Here is a 22,104-nt window from a genome sequence, read left to right as displayed (position 1 = left end):
ATTTTATGTTTTATTATTTCCTATATATTTGTTATATAAATAATATGACAAGACAAGACAAAATATAATAAGACAAAAATATACATAATAATAGTGCCGTAATTTCTTGTTTATATATTTTTTTTTATTGGGTTGTTTGGGCTATTGTCAGATGTTTGTAGCACCTGTAGCATTGCGACCTACATAGATCTATTGTGCTCGCCCTTTTTCAAAGTTCCCTACCCGTCAAGTACAAGAATTAATAGAGATAAAAACAATCGCTCCTAAGAATATCCTTATTCTTAGGAGCGATGGTTTTTATCTCCTCGGGAAAGAGTGTAAACTCCTCGGAAAAGTGTTGTTTAAGTATGTCATAGTCTATGTGAGTATTTAATAATATAATATAATTTAATTTAATCATTCCAAGTAATCAAATTTCACTGTCTATATTGAATAAGATTTTAGAGATAAATATATTGAAGATATTGGAAATATAAATAGGTAAGTATTATATATAATAAATACTACAACTGATAAACGGCACATGTCTTTTACATATCAAAGATGACTAATATGTAGATTTAATATATGTTGATTATGTTAAACCATCAATGTAAAATGACATTTATAAAATTATGTAATATATCTATATATATCTAATATATCTATACTAATATTACAAAGCTGAAGTGTGTGTTTGTTTGTTTGAACGCGCTAATCTCAGGAACTACTGGTTCGAATTGAAAAATTCTTTTATGTTCCATAGTCCATTTGTCGAAGAAGTCTTTAAGCTATATAACATTTAGCTACGACTAATAAGAGCCAAAGTGCAATGAAAAATATTGCAAAAGGTGGAGAAATGAAACGAAGACCAAGTTGCACGGGCCAGCTAGTAAATATATAATGTAGATATGTCACCTTGGCGTTGAAGTAGAGGAATCCTTGCGGACAGTTGGTGTTGTTGAAGGGCGCGAAGGTTGGTACCGGGGCATCATCAGCCGCCAGCGGGTGAACCCTCAGCTCACCTCGCGCCGGCAGCAGCAGAATATAAGGCGTGGGCCCGCATACGAACACGCCGTTGTACCCGCCCACGTTACCTGCACGCATACTACTCTGTGATGCTCACTTACTTATGTAGGTCTATGTTTATAGTCTGTTTTTTAATCCCGGAGACTAAATTGACATGTGTAAATGTCCAATTTCCAAATAACGTTACCACCTATAGCATATAGGAGTAGTGCCGTAGCTGCGATACCGATTTTTTTTAATCGGAAACTTTTAGAATAGAATAGACTTACGCACGGTACAAACATTTGTATTCTTGAATATACCGGTAATTATACCGGTAAGTGTGATAGAATAAAATAGAATAGAATAGAAAATCATTTCTTCAAATAAACTTAATTTAAGCACTTTTGAATAGTCATAAAATTTTTTTTTATCTACCGCTCATTCGGAAAGCTGTCTCATCACAAGAAGAACGAGCAAGAAACTTATGTGTTGCTCTTTTAAATAATCCTTATAGGTTCACATTTACAAGTCGAAACGTGTGTTTATTTTAACATAGTAGTTTTAAAACTTTAAATGTATTAAGGTAACTCATTGTTTTCTTTCAAACAGCTAAATATTAAAATAGGAATAAATTTTTTGACACATGATACCATATGAAGGTCATTTGTTTTATAAAAAAGACAATTAGTTATTTTAGTGAAAAATAATAAATCTATTTTGATACAAAAACCTACATTTATTATTACTTACACTTTAATAAAGTAATATTATTGCTATATATTTTGTGTTAATACGTTTTAAATAAAGACTCACACATTATTTCTGACAAGTGATAAATTCTTGGTGAATTGATCACGATGGGCCAACTGGCCTGACCTCTTGCTCGTATCATCCTCCACTGGTGCCCTTCCAGCGTAAACCGTTAACGCATACCCATATATCATTCTGTTAGGGAAAATATTTGGAAACGTCTGTCTCGTACCTGTATGGTTCTGCGGATTTCTTAGGCTTCAGGGTCTCGAAGATATCTTCGCTAGCTTTCCAGTTTCACAGTAGGTTTAACACAGTTCTAATTTATTTTAATTCACAACAAAATGCGCGCGCGTCATGGCTGCCGTACGGTCAGTTCAGTACTAGGTAAGGGATGGGAAGGAGAAGCGCGGGAACAGAAACTAACGGACTCTAATATAATAATCTGTGCTTACGATGGTACAGGGTAGATTTTGAACACATTCCATTATCATCCATAAAAAAATACGATACTGACTGAAGTACCGCAGCTGTCGCACGTTCTCCCGCAGCGTGGCCACCTCGTCTCCCTCATCAGGAGTAGTTTGCGTGCGGCCACTGCGGTACCCGAACGGAAACGATACCGGGATGCGGGAGAAGCGCATCTTGAGGTTACCACGCGGGTACTTGTACGCCTGTACAGTGTAGTTGGTAAGGCGTTTATACACTAACATTAATAGCACATAGCTCCGATAAATCGTTGCGATTAGTAATTATTCATATATTTATTGTGTATCGCCTTCTGATATTTATAACGTCATTCCAGATTACCTTGGTCTCTTCTTTTTAGTAAAAAAAATAAAGAATTTTGTCTGGTACGTCTGTAAATATTGGAATTGCGATCATATAAATACTTACAGGTATCTCCTACGTACATATAAACGTGTAATAAATTACAATATTTATAAATATTTATTGTTAAAGTTATCTTTATATAAATTAATATTTTCTACTTAATCTACTCTCGTTGAGCCTTCCTTCTTTTAGTGATTTACATATTTTATTATATTTAATGTATGTTTTTGATATTATATACATATTATTATTAAATATCAACGCATCATAATCTGTGTAATCGTTTAGGAGCTACGATGCCACAGACAGATACGAAACCAGACGTAAATTGCAATAAGCAGCTTGCTCTGTAAGGGTACGGTAACCTATTACTATCACACGTATGCTTGTTTGCCACCATCGCATCGCGAGTGTTACACAACTCTTTATCTATACATATTAAAATTGGAGTTTTCGTTTTTAATATTGAAATAATCGTTTTTTACTACATGCATATGAATATAAATGTGTACCACATTTATATATACACCAAAATAACATTTTTTATAATTTTTGTCTGTCTGTCTGCTTTGTTCCGGCTATTCTCTGAAATAGCTGGACCGATTTTGACGGGACTTTTTTTGGCAGGTAGATGATGTAATAAATGGTGGCAGTGTCAAAAATCACGGAATTCTAGTAACTAATTAATTGTAACTGTAATTTATGAGTTATGAACGGCAAACTGTATAAAAACACACCTGGTATATCATAAGCTGATCATCATCAAACCTCATCAGCAGCAGCACCCTGCTTCCCTTATGCCCGAGCCCGACCACCAGCAGTTCCTTCAGCTTATCCACATCAGGGTTGTGTACCGAACTGTTCAGCTCCTCATCTTCCATGGGATTGGTGATAATTGGAACGGATTCCAGACTGTCTGCTAGGATCCTGTGGCCGGCGCAGACATCCCTCACCAGGAAGCTGAGCCTCATCTCCGGCAGCGAGTATATCTCCAGGTTGCCATTGTTCCGGACAACGAACAGCCAGTACGTGGGTTTGGGTTCCGTCAGGTACTTTTTCCACCAGCGAGACATCCGGCGAGGCACGCCGGGGTTCTTTGATTGTTCCGCTAACATTATCTATATTAAAAAAAATCCAAAGAAAATAATAATAACTCTTTATTGTGCACAGATAAACAAAGAACAAAGTACAATAAAAATATTTTACAAAAGGATATATGATAATTACACAAAAAACTAAGGGAAAAACTAAAAACGTACAAATTTCATAATTCATTTGATACCACAAAAATCTGCTTCTATCTTTAACAAACATGGCTAGGTTATAATTTTTACTAGGTTTTTTAATATCAGGACAATTCCCTTAGCGTCATATTGTCCCAAGGCAGAGGTTGTGTTAGAGGTACTAGACGTTTTACGAAGGCTAATGAAGCTGACCTCATGTTCATCTTTGAATTAATGATAAGTAAGTATAGAAAAACTAAAAACGTACAAAATTACAATTCATAATTCATTTGATACCACAAGAAAATTACTTTAATCTTTAACAAATGTACAAGTTCAATTTTTATTAGGTCTTCAAATAAAATCAATTATCATTTATTCATGTAGGACATTTTAGCCGCTTATGAACATCAAGTGTGTTGTATTAATATGTTTTCCCTAACGTCCAGTTCAGTATACAGATTCATTTGAGAAGGGTTGACAAGAAACTTAGCAATTGAAGGATATTCTTAGTGTCCAGGTAGCGAACATTGGATTGAGCGTGCACAATAGATTTATGGAGGTCGCAGTGCTACAGGTCTTAACATCTGACAATAGCCCAAAACCCAAAAAATAAAAAAAGTATTAATAAAGTCCCCAATAAAGTCTATAGGTATTTATAAAATTCGACCAGGCTGAATTAAATAAATGTGGGATTGGTATGTAACGGAACGATTGTGTTAACTGAATGATGTATGTATGAATTGAAACGTGAATGATGCGAGAATGAATATATAAGTGAAAGGCAAAATAAAAAGTTTCTAGAAAACCGCACTGTGGAAGACCGCCATTCATCCAGATGATCAGGATGGTATTTCAGTTTCTGGCGGGTGGTACGGTGGTGAAACTCAGCAGCTGGTATTAATCCGAACAATTCCTCAGAACACTCCCCGTTATATATGCGGTAGAAAATGCACAGAGATGCAATATGTCGCCGCAAAGGCAATGGGTCGAGTCTGTCACATAGACGTTGATTACCAATGATTCTGGCTGTTCGGTTCTGAATGCGGTCAAATGGAAGTAGTAGAAAGGAAACGAATGAACGAGCGAGTTGAACGCTAGACTGAGGAACAACCAATATTTCTTGCTGATTATTAGTGCTTTCATGTAAATTGTGAAATTAAATTCGTAACGCGCATAAATTCTATTATTTCAATATCTACCGGACTTACATAAATAAAATTGATTATTTATCCAGAAAAAAGTATAGTAATTATGGGACACAGTTACCTAGATACCTACTTTGTAAGACAAATTCAATATTGTCTACTAAGCACTGCTGTGTCTAAACTGTGTCACCCCACCTTACACTTTCCTATTGTTATTTAGTATATAAGATCATTATTTCGATGTACATATTGTCAGTTTATTACCATCTGTAATATACATCGTCTCGACCGGTAACATCGTATCGTTCACCCGCAATAGACTCAATAAATATATATAATACTCACACTGGCCATAGACGCCGGGGTCTGATCGCCGCCGTATAGTAATTCATCCTCGTCATTGAGCTCGTACACGGCACCAGGTTTGAATCCTTCAGCTTTCACATTCTTGCCTTTCTTGCCTGTGAATTCCCCTTTCACCTGTTACATTTGTAATTTTTGTTTCTTTAAAGTGCAATAAAGATGAATAGATAAAGAATAGTAGTAGTTTATAAGTAGATACCTCTGCGGGGTGTCCTGCGGTGAGCAGTCCTCCGAGGTCCGCGTAGGGCGCGGCCCGGGCCAGGCCCGGCCGGGCCGGCACGCCCTGCCGGGTCGGGGCCAGCCGCGCACTCTGACGGTTTACATCCATTACCATACAATACTAATATATAAACGAATACACAAAATCTTTATTTAAATAAACTTTATATAAGCTCGTTTGAATAGTCACATTTTTATTCTACCACATATTCGGAACGCAGACTTATCATAAGAAGAATGAGCGAGAAACTTGATGTTACTCTTTTAAATAAATGTAGTTTTAAGTAGATATATATTAACAAGGATTAAGCACGTGATAATCAACATAGAAACCGCTATGTACTCGATCTTTGTTCAATCGGATAACCACTGTAGGCGCTATGAATTTTAAGTTAGATTTATTCTACAAAAACATAATTATCATTTATAAATTCTTAAATTTTGTAATATGCTTTTTAACTAAGAAAACAAAGAGGCACAATTGATTAATTTCTACTAGAATAGCGCCATCTATTATCGTTGTTGGAAACGTCAAGCGGTTTGCTTGGGTGAGGTCGGTACAGGGTAAAGCAGTTTTAACAGCAATTACGAAACGGGACTTTTGAATTGGGCGCGAGCGTGAGAGGTTGTGCTGCACTCTGTACCGAACTTGCCGCGTTTCCCTGAATAATCCGTTGTCATCTGGCTGATTGTTAGTGATTTTATTATTTTGTTATTTGGAGTGAGTGAATAGACGATTATATTTTGCAATAAGACTATTATTTCTTGCCTACACCATGCCCAACTGATGACGAGGTATCCCAAATAGAGGAACTACCCTCGTTATATTTTATATTACATAAGATATTAAATCTTTTTTCTAGTTAATTAAATACAGACTCTGGCAGTTTGTTGCAAAACCTTACGCAATTACCATAAAACGAATTACTAACTTTCGTCAAACGGCACTTACGAGTAGGTAAAATCAGTTTTTTAATATTCCGTAATCTTTTATTAGTGTAATTCAAATTCAAAATATCTTTATTCATGTAGGTCTATTTATACTCTTATGATATATAAAATTTACCGTCAGTTCCAAATAATTTCAAGATAAGAACAACTGACAAGAAACTCAGGTCGTATTCTTTTTAAATTTAAAAATGACTCATCAGTCCAAAGCTACGAGCCAGTTGTGGTATAGAGCATACATACCATGCCGTCCTTGGCGCGGAACTCCCGCAGCGCCAGTACGAGTGCGCGTCCGCACGAGGAGACCACGCACACGTAGGGGTCTGCAGCCGCAGCAGTCGCCCCCACCCACTCCAGCTGCAGCGTCTGCAGCAGCACGCCGTCTGCACACCACCACACTCACACTCACCACACACTCACCACTCTGTGCCTTGAAGCACGCCTACATACTGCTGCAAGTCTTCATCGCTCTCGCACGCATCGACTGTTCGTCGTAAACTCATTTCCAGACGCCGCCACTCGTGATCTCACTTCCTAACGCTGGCCGATCGTCACGGAATCATGTGCTTCTGCCTTATCTCATTTATTTGAGGTTAATGTAATATGTTTTTCTCTTCCATTCATACCTGCTATGAATTATATTGCACCCACATACCGACTACCAGTTGTCAACTCGCATCCAAACATGAACTATGAGTCAACATTCAACAATATACACACAACATACAAATTAAACCAAAAGCTTATATTTAACATGTTCGAATTTTGAGCACCTGGCTATCACTAATTAATATTATTATTTCAAAACACAGTAAAATTAACTCACTATTAATAAGCCTGATGGCAGCAGTGGTCACTTGCACCATGTACTTGTTGTTCCCGAGGTTACCAGCGAATATGGTGGGCGCGCTCGTCATGAACCCTGAGTTATCTACTTCGTTGATCTCTTGACCGGTTTGGAGGATCTGTTGTACAAAATCTAAATATATACAACTCAAAGGGTGACTGACATAGTGATCTATCAACGCACAGTCCAAACCACTGGACGGATCGGGCTGAAACTTGGTATGCAGGTAGATGTTATGACGTAGGCATCCGCTAAGAAAGGATTTTGATTAATTCTACCCCCAAGGGTAAATAAAAATAAAATAGGGGATGAAGGTTTGTAATTTTTTTCTTTCGGGCTGAGACTTAACATGCATAAAGCTAATATAACATAGGCATCCCCTAAGAAATGATTTTGATAAATTCCACCCCTAAGGGGATAACGAGCGAAGCCGCAGGCAAAAGCTAGTATACATATAAAATATATGAGCTCGGTGGTCTAGCGGTTTAGCAAATCATTTTACTTCCGATGATCGCAGATCCGATTCCTCGTACGGTACAAACATTTGTATTCATGAGTATGATTGTTTGTATCTATCTGGGTGAATTCTATATATATTACTAGCTGTACCGGCAAACGTTGTTTTGCCTTATAATAAAAAAAAAATTTAGGGGTGGACTACCCCGAACATTTAGGAGGATGAAAAATAGATGTTGGCCGATTCTCAGACCTACTCAATACGCTCACAAAATTTCATGAGAATCGGTCAAGCTGTTTCGAAGGAGTATGGGAACGAAAACTGTGACACGAGAATTTTATATATAAGATGTACTTATATGTATGTATGTACCAGTTATGCCCGTAACTTTGTCACAGTGGAATGCATAGAAATCTTGATGATATAAAGAAAAAATATTTAATAATGTAACCCAGAAAAGCCAAAGAAACAGAATTCATCGTTCTATTAGCATTAAAAAAGACGAATTTCCATACAACCTTTTCACCCCTTACAAGCCTTTTTTCGCATTAAAAAGTAACCTATGTCCTTTCTTAGGGTTTAGACTAGCTCTGTACCAAATTTCATTTAAGTCGGTTCAGTAGTTTTGGCACGAAAACGAGCCAGATAGATAAAAAAATACTTTAAATATTTATAAGTTCTCTAGTACTCATAATATAAGCTCTGCTCAGCTTGAGACTAGGTGACGCTGTATGAATTGTCCTCAGATCATTGTTATCAGGTGAGCCGCAAGCTCGTTTGTCTCCTCTGTTATAAATTATAAGCAACTGACCATGGAGGAGTCTTCCTGCGTGAGTATGAGGTACGCGTGCGGAGCTCCCCCGGCCTCCGTCTCGGGCGACGCGCCCCCGGGGCCGCGCACCGTCCACATGTCGATGCAGCCTGGTGGAAACAATTTATATTAATAACTGATCCAGTTCTCTATCCATCTAATAAAGGAGAGATAGATGCGAAGGTTGGCGACGCGTGCCCCGTTCTTGCCGCGGCCCGCGCCGGCCACCAGCTCTACACTGACACTGACACTGACACTGACACTGACACTGACACTGACACTGACACTGACACTGACACTGACCTGGCAGGTTGAAGGCGGTGACGAGGTGCGGTCGCAGGCTCCGCTGCAGCACGCACAGGGCCCCGTTCTTGCCGCGTCCCGCGCCGGCCACCAGCTCTACACTGACACTGACACTGACACTGACACTGACACTGGCAGGTTGAAGGCGGTGACGAGGTGCGGTCGCAGGCTCCGCTGCAGCACGCACAGGGCCCCGTTCTTGCCGCGTCCCGCGCCGGCCACCAGCTCTACACTGACACTGACACTGACACTGACACTGACACTGACCTGGCAGGTTGAAGGCGGTGACGACGTGCGGTCGCAGGCTCCGCTGCAGCACGCACAGAGCCCCGTTCTTGCCGCGTCCCGCGCCGGCCACCAGCTCTACACTGACACTGACACTGACACTGACACTGACACTGACACTGATACTGACCCATACTCGTACTCGGAAACTAACAATGACGCTGACACTGACACTGACACTGACACTGACACTGACACTGACACTGACACTGACACTGACACTGACACTGACACTGACACTGACACTGACACTGACACTGACACTGACCTGGCAGGTTGAAGGCGGTGACGAGGTGCGGTCGCAGGCTCCGCTGCAGCACGCACAGAGCCCCGTTCTTGCCGCGTCCCGCGCCGGCCACCAGCTCTACACTGACACTGACACTGACACTGACACTGACACTGACACTGACCTGGCAGGTTGAAGGCGGTGACGAGGTGCGGTCGCAGGCTCCGCTGCAGCACGCACAGAGCCCCGTTCTTGCCGCGTCCCGCGCCGGCCACCAGCTCTACACTGACACTGACACTGACACTGACACTGACCTGGCAGGTTGAAGGCGGTGACGAGGTGCGGTCGCAGGCTCCGCTGCAGCACGCACAGAGCCCCGTTCTTGCCGCGTCCCGCGCCGGCCACCAGCTCTACACTGACACTGACACTGACACTGACACTGACACTGACACTGACCTGGCAGGTTGAAGGCGGTGACGAGGTGCGGTCGCAGGCTCCGCTGCAGCACGCACAGGGCCCCGTTCTTGCCGCGTCCCGCGCCGGCCACCAGCTCTACACTGACACTGACACTGACACTGACACTGACACTGACACTGACACTGACACTGACCTGGCAGGTTGAAGGCGGTGACGAGGTGCGGTCGCAGGCTCCGCTGCAGCACGCACAGGGCCCCGTTCTTGCCGCGCCCCGCGCCGGCCACCAGCTCCACTCCGCGCGCGGCCGCCAGCGCTGGTTCTCCCATCGACACGGCCCCATATGCAACTGTGGAAGCATCTGCAAATCCATGTAAGTTCAACTCTCTTTCATTTTCTTGGTAAATGAATCGGTGACGAGGTGCGGTCGCAGGCTTCTAAAGGCAGCGATCCGCTGTGTATCACGCTAATTCAGGAGTTGTTTTCTGAAAGAGACAGCGGACAGATGTTCAGGACCGAGTCGCACACCTGCACCGCACCACATACAATACACTCAACTAGGGTTTTATGTTTGAAGTGGACTTTCTATATAGACCGTTTGACTGAATTTAGAAGGGAGTGTAACAGAGAATGCCGATAAGTTGTGCGCTTTTGCCTCAAATTCGACTTTAGACGTCGGGGACATCATATCTAGTACCATCCCATAGTGTTACCACACCATACGGATGTTCAGACATAGTTACCACTCTATGCCGAAAATATCCGTAACACAACGGAAAGTCCGGCGAGAATTACTATCTCTTAACGTCAACAAGTCGAACGGGCCAAATGGCATACGGGCATTGGTCTTAAAGCCAATGCCCGCCTGCTAAGTATACTCCTGAGTCCCGTCCTCACACGGCTCTTCGCGCATTCAGACTCCTCCGGGAAATTTCTGTCATGAAAGACCACCCTTGCATCCTGTGCCAAAAAAGGGCACTTCAAAGTCATCGCAAACCTAACACTTTTTTTATACCACGCAGGTGGCAAATAAGCATACGGCCCATCTGATGCTAAACGGTTACCGTAGCCTATGGACGCCTGAAACACCAGGGGTGTCACATGCGTGTGACCTTTAAGAACCTTAATATACCCTTCTTGAAAAACCCCATGCTGAAGTCTCGTGAGAAAACCTCTGCAGGTAGTTCATTCCACAATCTAAATGTACGCGGGAGGAAGCTCCTCTGAAACCGCAATGTCCGAGACCACTTAAGTTCCAGCGTGTAGGGATGAATTCCCTGGTAAAAGATAGGGCATCATGTCATACAATTCTTCAGAACACAGTCCGTTGTATATTAGATAGAACACACAAAGCGATGGGAAATCTCGCTTCAAGCTAAGTGGCTCGATACCGCCAGAGAGATTGGGATCATCGACAATTCTCATAGCACGTCTCTGAACCGAGTCAAAACGACCGACCTGGTATCCAGGTGCTCCTGCACAAAGATGAAAGCAGTACTCCATGTGCGGCCGAACCTGTGACTTATACAAGAGAAGTCTCTGGTCCGCAGTGAAGTACATCTTCGCTCTATTGAGCACACCGAGCTTTTTGGACGCCAGCTTGACCTTTTCTTAGAGCTGACTATGGAACTCAACTGTACTAGAGATGTCAACTCACAATACTGTTAGAGATGGTAATGGACGTTTTCTGGAATTGCGGAGCCACAGCAAAAGGGGTTTTCTTAGCGGTGAACGCGCAGGCCTGTAGGGTTGAATTGAACTAAGTTCAGTCGCCTCCAATCGGAGACTCTGGTGAGAGTACTCTCAATTTCAGACATAAGCTGTTCACGGTTTGACTCTACAACGGAAAGTGGAATATTAGCACGGCCCGTGTAAAATGCGTCCCCAGTATGTTATCCGCATAACAATGAATGTTAACTGTGGTTAATAGATCATTGACATGCAGTAAAAACAGTGTCGGGGAGAGAACCTTGCAGGACGTCAGCGTTAATGTCCATGCTATCGGAGCAACTACCGGCGACGGTTTTGATGCTTCTGCCAGAAAAAAAACTAGCGACTCATTTGCATAATCTCTCTGGTATTCCGTATGAGGGCAATTTCGATAGAAGACCTAGATGTCAAACTCGATTGAATGGCTTCGCTATGTCAAGGCTAACTGCCAACACCTCACCTTTGCTCTCGATGGCAAGAGCCCAGCGGTGTGTAAGATACACTAAAGGATCACCAGTTGAGCGACTATGGCGGAAGCCTTACTGGCGATCGCTCGTGATCCTCTAGGTATCCAAGGAGCTGTGTATTAATTACAGCTCCATCACCTTGGAGAGTAGAGATGCAATAGCGATAGGCCTATTGTGTTGGGAGGGCACAGCAAGATGTATCTCGATACATCTTGCTCGACTTGGGGCGGCCCGAACTGGCGTAGTACCTCCACCAAGCTAAAAACCACAACCAAATAGTGCGGTACTTGCACTACATAACTGCACTGTGTTCCTGTGGTGAGTAAGGTGACCATAGCCTCGTGGGGATTGGTTGTGCTGGTATTGGTGGACCTGTGTGTTCAACAGTGCCGCGGGATTGGATCCCGCCTACGCAATCTCGTGGTGGCACGGCGTTCGGGGAGACCCGGCAAATTTTTTACCATCGTGCCGCTCGCCATTGAAAGGAAATTTATCCCCACACGTTGGAACCTAAGTGGTTTCGGACAGTGCAGTTTCAGAGGAAAGTCCTCTCTCGTACACTTAGTTTGTGGAATGAATTACATGCCGAGGTTTTGACACTATAGCATAGGGTTTTTCAAGAAGGGTATATTAAAGTTTCTTAAGGGTTAGCAACGCGCGCGTGACACCTCTGGTGTTTCAGGCGTCCAAAGGTTACGATAACCATTTACTATTATATGGGCCGTATGCTTGTTTGCCACCATCGTAGTATAAAAAAAGTGTATTAGGATTTTTCAGTTATGAAAAAGCGTTACTACTTCTACATAATCGATGTTGTTTGTGGTTTTCCACTGGCCCTTACGGGTCTCCGGGTACGGGCCTCGAGCATGAGCTCATTAACCAAGTATACTGGGTGAACCTCCTCAGCGTCGATCATTTTCCCCGGTGTGGCGAAGAAGAGAGAAGAGTAGTGGGACGGTAGTGAATGTATGCCTATTTGTACACAAGGCTACTCAAATCTTCGATACTCTACGATTTTAGTCTCAAAGGAACTACCGCCATATAAATCCATCGGTTCGTACACGAGTCGCCGATACTCGCGACTCGATACTAATGTATATTAGTTATAATATAGTATACTACATCAGTATCGAAGAGTAGCCTTGTGTACGAAAGGGCTTAGTGTCGCTCGCCGGGCCGACTTTGGTCGCCGCCGTGTCGCGAGTGACGTGTTCCCACGACAGAGGCGAGGTCGTGAGTTGCGTCCGGTGTGCGCGCGTGTGCGTTGGACGAGGTCGCGAATTTGCCCATCACTATCTCCGCGACAGAATATCGCGCACGTCCCGCCCGACAATTTGCTCCACCGTGGGGATCTTAAAGTCGCGGCCGATGACGTCATTGCAAACGTACCGTCCGGGATTTACACACAGACAGAGTGGACCTACTGTCTCCCCCACAGTGCCTACCATGGGAGGCGTATATGAGCTACGAACGAATATAGATCTCGTATATCCCTTTATGAACGGGGTGTATTAGAGATTTTTCGGTCACGAAAAAGCTTTACTGTCGCGTGGAGAACTAGTGGCGATGGAGAGAGGACACCGGCAGCAGAGAGCGGTGAGTCCGCTATCGCGTTATGAGTGAAAGAGACTTGTCTGTTGAATTACCCCATGCTGTAGCCTCTATAAAAAACCTCTTTTAATATAATGCGGTTTTACATTATTTGCGGTTACCGCAGATTGAATCAAATACTCATTTTCAAAAGCCGGTTTACAGTAATCGGCACTAAACCTACGCAGTACCATAAATCAATATTTATCTAGGTAAAATCAATATTTAATTACGCGTTTTGAATTGTACATAATACATACATAGGGTACATAGTAGGTACATTTACCTACTATCGCATCTTAAACGCCTGGCTAGAAGTTTCACTTCTACTATGACTATAGATACTATAGAACACACAGTTTTCACACACGTACCTTTTATTAATTCCAATTATCCTTTGAAGAAAAAGTAAAGGAAACTATGCCCATTATCTATGTATATTATATTTGTATTCACAAAAAAATATCATATCAGTTGTCTAGTACCCATAACACAAACTCTGCTTAGTTTGGGACTACATGGAGTTAGGTAAATTATCCAGGGACATTATTGGCGATGGATGCGAGGACAGGACCGATCGTCGTAGAGATCTTTGGGGAAGGTCTTTGTCCAGCAGTGGACACCTTCCAGGCTGAGATGATGATCATGACATTATTGTTATCACTAATAACAATGATGTTCGTGGACAATTACCAGACGATTGAATACTGAACTACCACTTGAGTAATAAATACCTCAAACACGTAGCTGGTGAGCTGTGTGGAGGTCCTGATGTCTGAACCGTACACCTCCAGCTCGTCCTTGTCGCTGATCTCAATGACGTTGGAGGCCACGCAGTCGCTGATGGTGTCCATGCGACGCTTCTTCGCCGCCGGGTCTGTGGGAGCGTCCTTCTGCTGCTGCTGTTCGCTTGATGCTGCCTCTCTTTCTATAACAAAAAAAAAATTATACATCCCTCGTCCAATTCAAACGGGGATCGAAATTACAACGGCCTGAGCTTAAGTTCAAACTTCAAGCGGTGCCCTCAGACTAAAATCGTATCCGTCAGGCGGGAGTTGGCTTTCAGCCGCTCCATAAGTCCTTCCTCTAGTTTGGAGTGTCATCTGCACTCGCCCCCTATCGTCCGGTGAAGCTGTAAAGGCCAGCTGCGGCCAACAGCATTATAGTCCGAAAAACAAATTATAAGAAGGCGCTAAAGCACTCACGAATTAAGGACCCAGGAGTACCCTCACCCGCGGCACGTTTTCTTTGTCTACATTTACATGCACACTCTTTCCCGAGTGAAAGAGCGCCTGGTTGGTTCTACTTCATTTCTTTTATATTTAATCTTAGTACATATTACTTTTAGCATACATTGTGTAAACTAGTGTTTCCCAATGTGGAGCCCATAGAAGCAATTTGATTTTTAAGGGAGGCAATTCGAAAATAGACTATTAAAATTATTGCTATGTCAATATCAATTTTTTGGTATATGTATGTAGTAGTAAATTTACTACTATTTCTTATAAAAATATCTAGTGATTTCTTCCTAAAACTTAATAATTTTCTTAATTTAACAATTCCGAATGTGCGGTATAATAAAAGAAAGTTAACTATGACTATTCAAAAGTGCTTAAATTATGTTTATTTGAATAAATGATTTTCTATTCTATTTTTTAATATTAAAAATATGTATATTACATAATCATAAGAATTTTAGAAAGGCTAAGGTGGGGCTTTGCACTAAAAAGATTGGGAAACACTGGTGTAAATCTTTCGTGTTTTTATATAAATTCTATTCTAACGATATTCCTTAATGGAAGAGGTACCTACCCGCTTCTGTAAGTGTGAGATCAACCGTAGCTTCCAGAGGCTTGTCGACGGAGAACAACATGCGGTTCTCTCGCTCTGTCACTCGCAGCAACAGAGAGTTACCGAGACGGGAAGCCAGGAACAGGAAGTCTTCTTCTATCACGCACATCTGATGGATGAAGTTTTTATGTGAAGGAATTGCTGATCTGACATGGCTTGCTTAAGCCCAACGCTGAATTGTCCAGGGAATTGTTATCTAGACACACGCTAGAGTGCCAAGCCAAGTTCAAGTAACAGAACTGGCGAGCAACACCGTGTGTTCTACAACTAGCCAAATCAGAACTTAGATTACAATATATTATCCTAAGATATAACATGAAATGATATTTTATGTTGCTGTAAATAAATTTCAGGACTGACCATTGAACTTGGCACCCATTTAGATGCCACTTCTTTTGTCGTTGAAGTCAACAACCAAGGCATATATCATATTGAACTTGGCTCTCATTTCACATTTATGTTTTTGGTGGAATTATTATTATATGTTTGTTTGTTGCCTTCACGTAAAGTAGTCAATACCTATATTTTTGGCTACATACCATCAACTTTCAATTCCAGTCAGATAAACCAAAATATCGTTAACCATACCTGTGCAGTGAGTACAGAAGCCGCGGCTCTGTCGAGGTGGAAGCTCCGGACACTCCGGACGGAGTCGGACAGTAACGTCAGCACGTACAGCTCCCCGCCGCGAAGCGACAACGCCAAACGACCTTCACCCAGAGCCGCAACGCAAGCGCCGTCCAGAGTTATGCATACGCCTTCCTGAATTCCTAAATTAAAAATTTAAAAAAAGTATAAGTTTGTGATCTGGATTGCACCACCTAAAAATTATGAACAAACAAGATTAAATATCTCTAACTTTTTCTTACAACATAAAGGAGAAACGAGCTTGCGGCTCATACACCAGGGAAATTGCAAGTGCGTTGCCGGCCTTTTAAGAAGGAATAAGCTCTTTTCTTGAAGGTATCAATATCGTATCGGTTCGGAAATACCATTGCAGGACTGGTCGGGCAATTTTTCCGCAGGGACAAGCTTGCTCATACTGGTCCACCAGGTGGCTGGAGGACATCCTCTACCTTTGCTTTCAGGTAGTCTTAAGACTTTTTTGACCATATAACCCTCGTCACTACGCATTATCGCCCTCTCCGATCGATCCGCTGTCCAATTCTAACGGGATCGATATTACGACGGCCTGAGCCGAGGTTGGAACCCCCTAGTGATGCCCTCAGATTAAAGTCGTATCCGTCAGGCAGGAGTTGGCCTTCAGCCGCTCCATAAGTCCTTCCTTTGGTTTGGAGTGCCATCTGCACTCGCCCGCTATTGTCCAGTGAAGCTGTAAAGGCCAGCTGCGGACCACAGCATTAGAGTAGTCCGAAAGAAAAACTACGCATTACATGGCCATACCACCATGTTTTTTATTGCGTGTTGTATATACCCAAAAGTTATAGGTATTTAAATTAGCAGAATTATATTAATATTTATATATATATATATATATATATATATATATATATTACATTCTGAAAACTAATATGATATGCAATTGTTGTTATCCGATAGAATCGATATCGACTCACGAATTGTAGTGTTAAATTGTGATAAAACCTATGAATTTTCATACTCGATACCCGTTTATGAGTAGTTTAATAATTATCAAATTTTCTTAGTGCGATAATAAGACTGTACTGTAGAATACCATAGACGGCTTTCAGTAAATGTCTGTAATGCGTCCTTTTAAACTGAAATTATTATTATATAGAATTAGTAAAAAAATTACTTAAGTAACTTACTAAGCGGGAAATTCGTGGTGTGTGTAGCGATACTATTTAGTGAAACGCCATACGGTGGTACCGACTGATTTAGATAGATCAGCGAGTTTACTGCCATTATTAAACATCCACCTGAAAATAAATAAAACATGTTATTGATACAAAAGAAAAAATATGTACAATATTATTTAAAAAAAAATATTTATTAATTTATTTATTTTATTTCCACACTTACATCTATTTTTATTAATTGTAGCTTATAATAAATAAAGTGATCTTCGAGAACCTATTCAATAAATAGTGCAGCACTTCATTATATATATCTACTAGCTGTCCCGGCAAACGTTGTTTTGCCTTGAAATAAAATAAAAATTTGGGGGTGGACTACCCCTAACATTTAGGGGGATGAAAAATAGATGTTGGCTGATTCTCAGACCTACTCAATACGCTCACAAAATTTCATGAGAATTGGTCAAGCCGTTTAGGAGGAGTATGGGAACGAAAACTGTGACACGAGAATTTTATATATAAGATATATAAGGAACACCAAACGGTACATACACCAAAATAACATTTTTTACAATTTTTGTCTGTCTGTCTGTCTGATTATTCCGGCTAATCTCTGAAATGGCTGATGAGATTTTTTTGGCAGGTAGCTGATGTAATAAGGAGTAACTTAGGCTACTTTTATTTTAGAAAAAATATAGTTAAATTCCACGCGAACGATGTCGCGGGTACAGCTAATATTAATGATAGAGGATACTTACCAAGTGGCTTCTGTATGGGCACAGCTTGTAAGCAATCGAACGGTAGACCACCAGTGGCCCAAATGACCGGATGTACTCTTGCACTCATATTTAATGACACGCCAGCCATTGCGCACGTGTCGTTACGAACCGCTGTACGTCTGTGGACAGAAATAGAAATAGAAATAGAAATAATCTTTATTCAAATAAACTCATTACAAGCACTTTTGAATAGTCATATTTTGATTCTACCACTCATTCGGAATGCAGATTCATCACAAGAAGAATGAGCAAGAAACTTGTGTGTTGCTCTTTTTAATAGATGTTTTATTTTTATATAAATAATTACAGTGTAATAAGTAAGAGACATGCGACAATCAACATAGAAATCGCTACGCACTCATTATTAGTGTAATCAGATAATATTGTCAGTGCTATGTATTTAAAATTTTTCTACAAAAACATTATTATCGTTAACGAATTCTTCAATTTTATAGTAAGCTTTTTTGCAAAGGAAGTGTTTTATTTGACATTTAAATCTTTTTTCTGGCAGATTTATAACAGACTCTGGTATTTTATTGTAAAACCTTACGCAATTGCCATAAAACGAATTACTAACTTTGGCCAAACGACATTTAGGTAAAATCAGTTTGTTATTGTTACGTAAGCTTTTATTAGTGCAATCACTAACTCTTTTGAAACTGTCTATATTCTTCCTGGCATACATGATATTTTCATAAATATATTGAGAAGCAACGGTGAGGATATTTGATTCCTTAAAGCACTCTACTCTCGCAAAGACTCCCTGGAACCCATGCTATATATGGAGCGAATGGCCCTCTTTTGTAAAACAGATTTATTATTATTATAGTAACTAAAACGGCGAACAAGTTAACTGACAGCTTGATGGCTAGCTACCCATGGTCATGGGTTCGATTCCTCCCACATAGCTTATATATATACATCAGAATAACACAGGCTATAAATTTCACGCGAGTGAAGCCGCCGGTACAGCTAGTATACTAGCTATGTATGTATTTACAAAAAAAAATGATCTATGTATTTCAGTTGTCTAGTGACTGTGAGATGTCTGTGTGAATTGTCCTGATATATTTATTATTATTTTATCAGATTTTTATTTATTCCTTCGAGACTGAGTTTAAGGCTGGCAACCCTGATATAGGAAATAGATATTAAAATTTATTGATTAATTATAAAGCAACCTATCTGTGAAGCCGTTTTGCCAGTCGAGATTTATAAACAAACAATTTTACTTTATTTTAAATGATTTTAATTCTGAAATTCTGCACTGAGTGAATTGTTCAGGATAATCTCCTACTAGCTACTCGCCCCGGCTTCGCCCGGGTGTACATGTACTATATATATGTATATAAACCTTCCTCTAGAATCACTCTATTTAAAAAACCGCTCCAAAATCCGTTGCGTAGTTTTAAAGATTTAAGCATACATAGAGACAGACAGCGATAGCGACTTTGTTTTATACTATGTAATGACTAAGGCAACTAACCTTATATACAAATAATGCACTCACCCAGGGAACGTCCTTACGGGTTCATACAGCAATAATAATGTAGGCTCATAATAACCATGTAGGAACTGTATGTCCAGTACATTGTCTATCTTCTCATCCAAATCTTTGAGCACAATCACATAGGACGCCAGTGTCGGTGCTCGGGCAATTGGTTCAGCGGGCTGTTGCTGAAAATTAGTATTTTGCATGTTAAACACGAAAGTTTGTGAGTATGGATTAATGAATGGATGTTTGTTACTCTATCACACAAAAACTACTCAATGGATTTTGATGAATATAGCTTATACAGCTTAGCTACAGCTCAGCTTAGCATCCTAATAATATTATAAATGCGAAAGTTTATACGTAATGTAATGTAATGTAATGTAGGTTGGACTCCATTTTCCGCAATTGGTCTCATCTGGGCCGTTGTGCGTGTAGAGCCAGGCCACTAAAGTAGCTAGCTAACTAGTATTATTATTAAGAAAAAGAAAAGGATTTGGTATACGGAGAAAAAATTATATTAGGATAGATTGACATATAACAAAATAGAATGAAAGTAACAAACAAGAATCTACAAAAGGAACTATAGATTTTAAATGCAAATTTAGAATATAAAACATTTCTTCATTAGCCAATTACAACACTTACATTTTTCTTATTCTCAACAAATGGTTTGGCCTCTAATGGATCACCATCTTCCGATGTGATATCCTTTCTAAATGGTAACACAGCTAATTTCTTTCCATAGAGTAACATTACCGCACATCTGAATTCTGGGTCCACGCGGATCCATGGGATATGTGGATGTGTAGTCCAGCCACCCTGCAATCATTGAAAACTTATAAAGATTAAATCGGGTCTGGAAAAGAGCAGTACAAATCTGGATTGGAATAATATAAATATTTATATACAATACATATATAAAACATCAGTTTAATACTGTTAGGATGTTGAATAGGATTTAATTAAATCTGAAATGAAGATTAATTGTAATTAGCAAATTAACGGGATGACTGTGAATGTATTAAAAATAAGTTGCAGGTATATAGTCAGTAGTAGTCAGTAAATAAAAAAAAAGTGGAATAAATTGCAGTATTGCTAAATTGCAGTACTTTATAAAAAATCAAGGGTAGAGGAAGGGCCGAAAAAGAGGATGAGGATGGACTGTGTGAAAAAAAGTGGAATAAATTGCAGGTAGATGATATGGTGAATATATTGCAGGTAGTAGTCAGTAGTGAACTAAGTACTAGTACTTTATAAAAAATAAAAAAAAAGTGGAATAAATTGCAGAGATGAATGGAATATATTGCAGAGTAAAAACATATTACAACGAACTAAGTACACAAATAATATGGGTAATAAGTGAAGAAGCAGATATATTGATGATGATGACTTTATAAAAAATAAAAAAAAAGTGGAATATATTGCAGGTAATTGTCAGTAGTGAACCAAATACTAGTACTTTATAAAAAATCAACCTAATCTTATATATAAAATTATTCTTGTCACAAGTTGATACCCCTCTGAAAACGGCTTGACAGATTTTGATGAAATTTTATATACATATTCAGTAGATCTGAGAATAGGTTTATAACTAATTTTTATACACTTAAATGTGGCTCACCCCAAAAATGTATTTTTATTTCTTGGATAAACTTCATTATTTTTTAATGTTGCTAAATGTTCACCTACCATGAACTCCTATTTTTTTAATAGATATTTTAATTTATATGGCACAAGAACATTTCCGGGTTTAGCTACTATAATCTAAAGAAATATTATTTACCTTCATATCATCCTCTTCAAAATAATGCATGCTTAAAGTTATAAGATTGTTTGTTTGTGGATCATACTGCAGTACAGATAGCTTGGCCTCTTTGAACGACACCAGCAGTAGATCTCTGCCAGTGCTTGGACAGTGGACAGATGCCATGGACATCACATTTCCCCACAAAGTGTATGATGCGAGACATTCCAGTTTCATTTTAGGTGGTATTGGTTGACCGGCTGTGAAAAGTATATGTGTCTAAGTGCAAACTGTACTGCAGAAGGATATAGGGTATAGGGGTAGAGGGTTGTAATTGGCACCTGTGCCCCATTACTCCCCCCCCCCCGCCCCCGTCCCCCTCCTCCCCCAACTGTCTTTACATATACCATTCTTACTAATATTATAAATAGAAAGTTTGTGAGTACATATAGGTATTTGTTACTCTTTCACACAAAAACTACTGAACAGATTTTGATGAAATTTTACAGTGACATAACTTATACATCAGAATAACACATAAGCTATAATTTATAAATATATTGTGTAAATTGGGTGATATAAGTGTGATGTAGACGAACAAGGGTGAGCTAGTAGTATAATAACAATATTTATTTTCAATTTATTGCACATTATACATTTCTCTAGTTCCTGTACTAGGTATAGGTACCAGTTTTTTTCTTTTTATCACAGTTATTGGAAAATGAGTAAATAACAAAAGAAATTGGGGTTTACAGTTTTAATTTGTATTTAATCATCAATTATTCCTTCTTAAAATGCCAGCAATACACTTGCAATTCCCCTGGTATTGTGGGTGCTCATGGGCAGCAGTAATCACTTACTATCAAATGAGG

At 40.1% G+C, this 22,104-nt stretch overlaps 1 protein-coding gene across 1 annotated transcript in view; it reads right to left on the bottom strand.

The window, feature by feature from the left end:
* LOC131849934 (cleavage and polyadenylation specificity factor subunit 1) overlaps positions 1-22,104 on the bottom strand; it is a 34,516-nt gene that overhangs the window by 11,664 nt on the left and 748 nt on the right. Inside the window, exons 2-19 of the mRNA XM_059200063.1 lie at positions 21,272-21,492; positions 20,134-20,307; positions 19,504-19,670; positions 17,973-18,112; positions 17,227-17,337; positions 16,025-16,206; positions 15,398-15,545; positions 14,320-14,513; positions 10,314-10,346; positions 10,015-10,159; positions 8,591-8,700; positions 7,302-7,440; positions 6,719-6,858; positions 5,508-5,618; positions 5,291-5,425; positions 3,312-3,692; positions 2,258-2,414; positions 898-1,076 (exon numbers count right to left, since the gene is read on the bottom strand). Coding sequence (XP_059056046.1) covers positions 898-1,076; positions 2,258-2,414; positions 3,312-3,692; positions 5,291-5,425; positions 5,508-5,618; positions 6,719-6,858; positions 7,302-7,440; positions 8,591-8,700; positions 10,015-10,159; positions 10,314-10,346; positions 14,320-14,513; positions 15,398-15,545; positions 16,025-16,206; positions 17,227-17,337; positions 17,973-18,112; positions 19,504-19,670; positions 20,134-20,307; positions 21,272-21,492 — 2,867 coding nt within the window. The remainder of the gene's footprint in view (positions 1-897; positions 1,077-2,257; positions 2,415-3,311; positions 3,693-5,290; positions 5,426-5,507; positions 5,619-6,718; positions 6,859-7,301; positions 7,441-8,590; positions 8,701-10,014; positions 10,160-10,313; positions 10,347-14,319; positions 14,514-15,397; positions 15,546-16,024; positions 16,207-17,226; positions 17,338-17,972; positions 18,113-19,503; positions 19,671-20,133; positions 20,308-21,271; positions 21,493-22,104) is intronic.

This window comes from Achroia grisella, unplaced genomic scaffold (genome assembly GCF_030625045.1).
Source record: "Achroia grisella isolate CSIRO2021 unplaced genomic scaffold, CSIRO_AGI_Agris_v1 utg669, whole genome shotgun sequence".
Classification (NCBI taxonomy): domain Eukaryota; kingdom Metazoa; phylum Arthropoda; class Insecta; order Lepidoptera; family Pyralidae; genus Achroia; species Achroia grisella.
Note: the sequence above shows the minus strand (reverse complement) of the source record. Positions and strands in the feature narration are given on the sequence as shown.